The sequence below is a fragment of the Ostrinia furnacalis genome, unplaced genomic scaffold (assembly GCF_004193835.3).
Source record: "Ostrinia furnacalis isolate ACB-3 unplaced genomic scaffold, ASM419383v2 OfSCF1185, whole genome shotgun sequence".
In the NCBI taxonomy this organism is placed as follows: domain Eukaryota; kingdom Metazoa; phylum Arthropoda; class Insecta; order Lepidoptera; family Crambidae; genus Ostrinia; species Ostrinia furnacalis.
This window is the reverse complement of record NW_021131424.1, coordinates 1-3,426: the sequence shown is the minus strand read 5'-3', so window position 1 is coordinate 3,426 and position 3,426 is coordinate 1. Positions and strand designations below refer to the sequence as shown.

The following is a 3,426-nucleotide window of genomic DNA, read 5'->3' as shown; positions in this document are numbered from 1 at the left end:
CGTACCTCACGCAGCCCTACAGGTACGCCGAGTGTACCTCACGCAGCCCTACAGGTACGCCGAGTGTACCTCACGCAGCCCTACAGGTACGCCGAGTGTACCTCACGCAGCCCTACAGGTACGCCGAGTGTACCTCACGCAGCCCTACAGGTACGCCGAGTGTACCTCACGCGGCGCCACCTACAGGTACCCCCGTTGAGCCGAGCGTACCTCACGAAGCCGTATGCCCGCTTCGGCCCGAGTGTACCTTATGCAGCTGTACAGTTACGCCCGCTTCGACCCGAGTGTATCTTATGCAGCTGTACAGTTACGCCCGCTTCGACCCGAGTGTACCTCATGTTTCCCAACAGGTGCACCCGCGCTGAGCCGAGTGTACCTCACGCAGCACTACAGATGAGTCATGAGTGGGGGTCATGTAGGATTCCCTTGTTGGATGGTAGCACTATCAGCTACAACTGACGCGAACAAAGCCTCAACGTGACCACGACCGCTCTGCCAAGAGCGAAACGAATATGAAAAAGAAGATAGCAGCTACCAAGATATGGCCTAGCCTTTGCCAGGCCTCCCGCTAAAGAGACCTGTACTTCTCGCAGCCTTACAGGTACTGGCCATTATCGAGAAGATGAAATTTTGCACAAAGTAACAAAACGTCGAGAGTGGTGCCCATGAAAAGGTGAAACCTTTAAATCACCGTTCTGTCATTGTGTTCCTTAAGCAGGGTACTCACCTACCTTGTAGCTCGTAACTTAGCATGTAACGTATCCAACCTTCAAGTGAGTACGGTTCGTCCACGGTCATCGCGTATCTGGCTGCGAGCTCCTGGATCCTACTGCGTGCCGCCTTTGTGCTCGCAGTGATACCACCACTCGGCGGGTCGCTGCAATCTCCCTGCGAACCACGCGCGAGCAGCGGACTCGTGCCTATGTACTCACTTGATACAGTATCTGACACATTACATGCTACACGGCTAGATGAGTACCCAGCTTTAGTACTTATAGTTTATTCTGACATGACTGTGTTCTTTAGTACTTATTCTTGTTCTGTTCGCAGCGAGGCGGGCGGCGGCGGCGCGCCGGGCGCGGGCGCTCCGCTGGGCACGCGCGCGTGGTACTACGGCGCCATCACGCGCACGCACTGCGACGCGCTGCTCAACCAGCACGGACACGACGGGGACTTCCTCATCCGCGACTCGGAGACCAACGTGAGTCATTCACTATACCAGCGGTTCCCGAAAGGTGGTCCGCGGAACCCTAGGGCTCCGTGGAAAGGCCGCAAGGGTTCCGTAAAAAATATTATCCCACGTTTCGTAACCGACGTTGTTCGCTCGCACCGACTTGTTTACGCACAAGGGAGGGGCAGGGCGTGCGGGCGGAGTAGTACGGGGGTTCCCTTTGGAAAAGTATAATCAATTAGGGTTCCTTGGCAAAAAAAATTGGGAAACCCTGAAACTATACCAACCATGGGCGTTCCCCGTATCCTTATTCACGTAACAAAACTTCAACGACAACAAAACACTGAGTTGCGATCCTATCTATAGTCTGGTCCGTGAGCACGTAGAATTTTGTCCAAAGACCCCAAGCTACATCCTTATCGCTCGCGCGTAATTATGTTGCTATCGCGCTCGCACAGTCACTGCGGGTGCCAGTCGTACAGTCGCGACAGCAATATAATTACGCGCGAGCAATAAGGATGGGTAGCTTGGGGTCATTGGACAAAATTCTATGTGCTCACGGACCGGGCTTTAGTAATCGTTCTATGAAAATGACCCTTGTTAATAGGGATTTAGAACTGTTTTTCAATGGGACGACTTCTGAACGTCAGCGAGATCTTGACTGTCAAAATACCTGAATTAGGCCACAGGGAAATCTCAAAGACAAATGTCCGTTTTCACCATCAATCCCTAATTTTTAAGTGACCCCTATGAAAATAAAATTCCTGTTATGTGTTACCATAGAGGTCACTTAAAAAATAGGGATTGATGGTGAAAACGGGCATAAGTCAATCCGACCTAAAAAAATCTGATTTGCCCCCGCTAAGCCAGAAGCTGGGTATGGCTTGCCACCCCTAGGACAGAAGCTAGATATATGAAACCAACCGAATTGAGAATCTCCTCCTTTTGTTGAAGTCGGTTAAAAAGGACATTTTCGATTGATACACCTATAGATCAGCGGTTCCCGAAAGGTGGTCCGCGGAACCCTGGGGTTCCGTGAAAAGGCCGCAAGGGTTCCGTAAAAAATATTATCCCACGTTTCGTAACCGACGTTGTTCGCTCGCACCGACTTGTTTACGCACAAGGGAGGGGCAGGGCGTGCGGGCGGAGTAGTACGGGGGTTCCGTTCACTCACTGCGGCCGCCCGTCGCACAGTCGCGACAGCAATATAATTACGCGCGAGCGATAAGGATGGGTAGCTAGGGGTCATTGGACAAAATTCTACGTGCTCACGGACCGGGCTTTAGTAATCGTTCTATCAAAATGACCCTTGTGATTAGGGATTTAGAACTGTTTTTCAATGGGACGACTTCTGAACGACAGCGAGATCTTGACTGTCAAAATACCTGAATTAGGCCACAGGGAAGTCTCAAAGACAAATGTACGTTTTCGCCATCAATCTCTAATTTTTAAGTAACCCCTATGAAAATAAAATTCCTGTTATTTATTACCATAGGGATCACTTAAATTACGGATTTATGGTGAAAACGGGCATAAGTCAATCTGATCTAAAAAAAATAAGATCCCCCCCCCCCCCAAGCCAGAAGCTGGGTATGACTTGCCACCCCTAGGACAGAAGCACATGAAACCAACCGAATTGAGAATCTCCTCCTTCTGTTGAAGTCGGTTAAAAAGGACATTTTCGATTGATACGACTGTAGATAATAGTGTTTTCAATTTACTGACCTTTTTGTTATGTTTAAAAACATTTTTTACAGCGTAATCCTAGATCGTTAAATAATCTACCGTTTTTGCTCCAGGTGGGTGATTACTCGGTGTCTCTGAAAGCACCGGGTCGCAACAAACATTTCCGCGTGCACGTCGAAGGCAGCCTCTACTGCATCGGCCAGGTGAGATTGGTCATGCTTTTGAGTCTGCGCCGATTAATCTAAATACTCACGTAGTTCTCGTTAATAAACAGACTAATAACAACCAAGAGCCTAGGCCAAGGCCTCGATGTGGATAAAAAAAACCTTTGTCTCATTCATACGGTCCCCTAACATGGCACAAATCCCTAAACTTGCATTAACTGACTTGAAAACGGTCTAAAGTCCAGCCGCCGAGTCCAATGACCCCAAGCTACCCATCCTTATCGCTCGCGCGTAATTATGTTGCTGTCGCGCTCGCACACTCACTGCGGCCGCCCGTCGCACAGTCGCGACAGCAATATAATTACGCGCGAGCGATAGGGATGAGTAGCTTGGGGTCATTGAACG

General features: G+C 49.8%; 1 protein-coding gene across 1 annotated transcript; it reads left to right on the top strand.

The window, feature by feature from the left end:
• Nucleotides 1-1,050: 1,050 nt before the first annotated feature.
• On the top strand, nt 1,051-3,060 carry LOC114351787 (cytoplasmic protein NCK2-like; the record flags this gene model as incomplete). The annotated part of the gene is made up of 2 exons (XM_028303111.1): nt 1,051-1,201; nt 2,971-3,060. Coding segments are annotated over 2 exons (241 nt in total), but the record flags the coding sequence as incomplete, so codon positions are not given.
• Between the last annotated feature and the right edge of the window lie 366 nt (nt 3,061-3,426).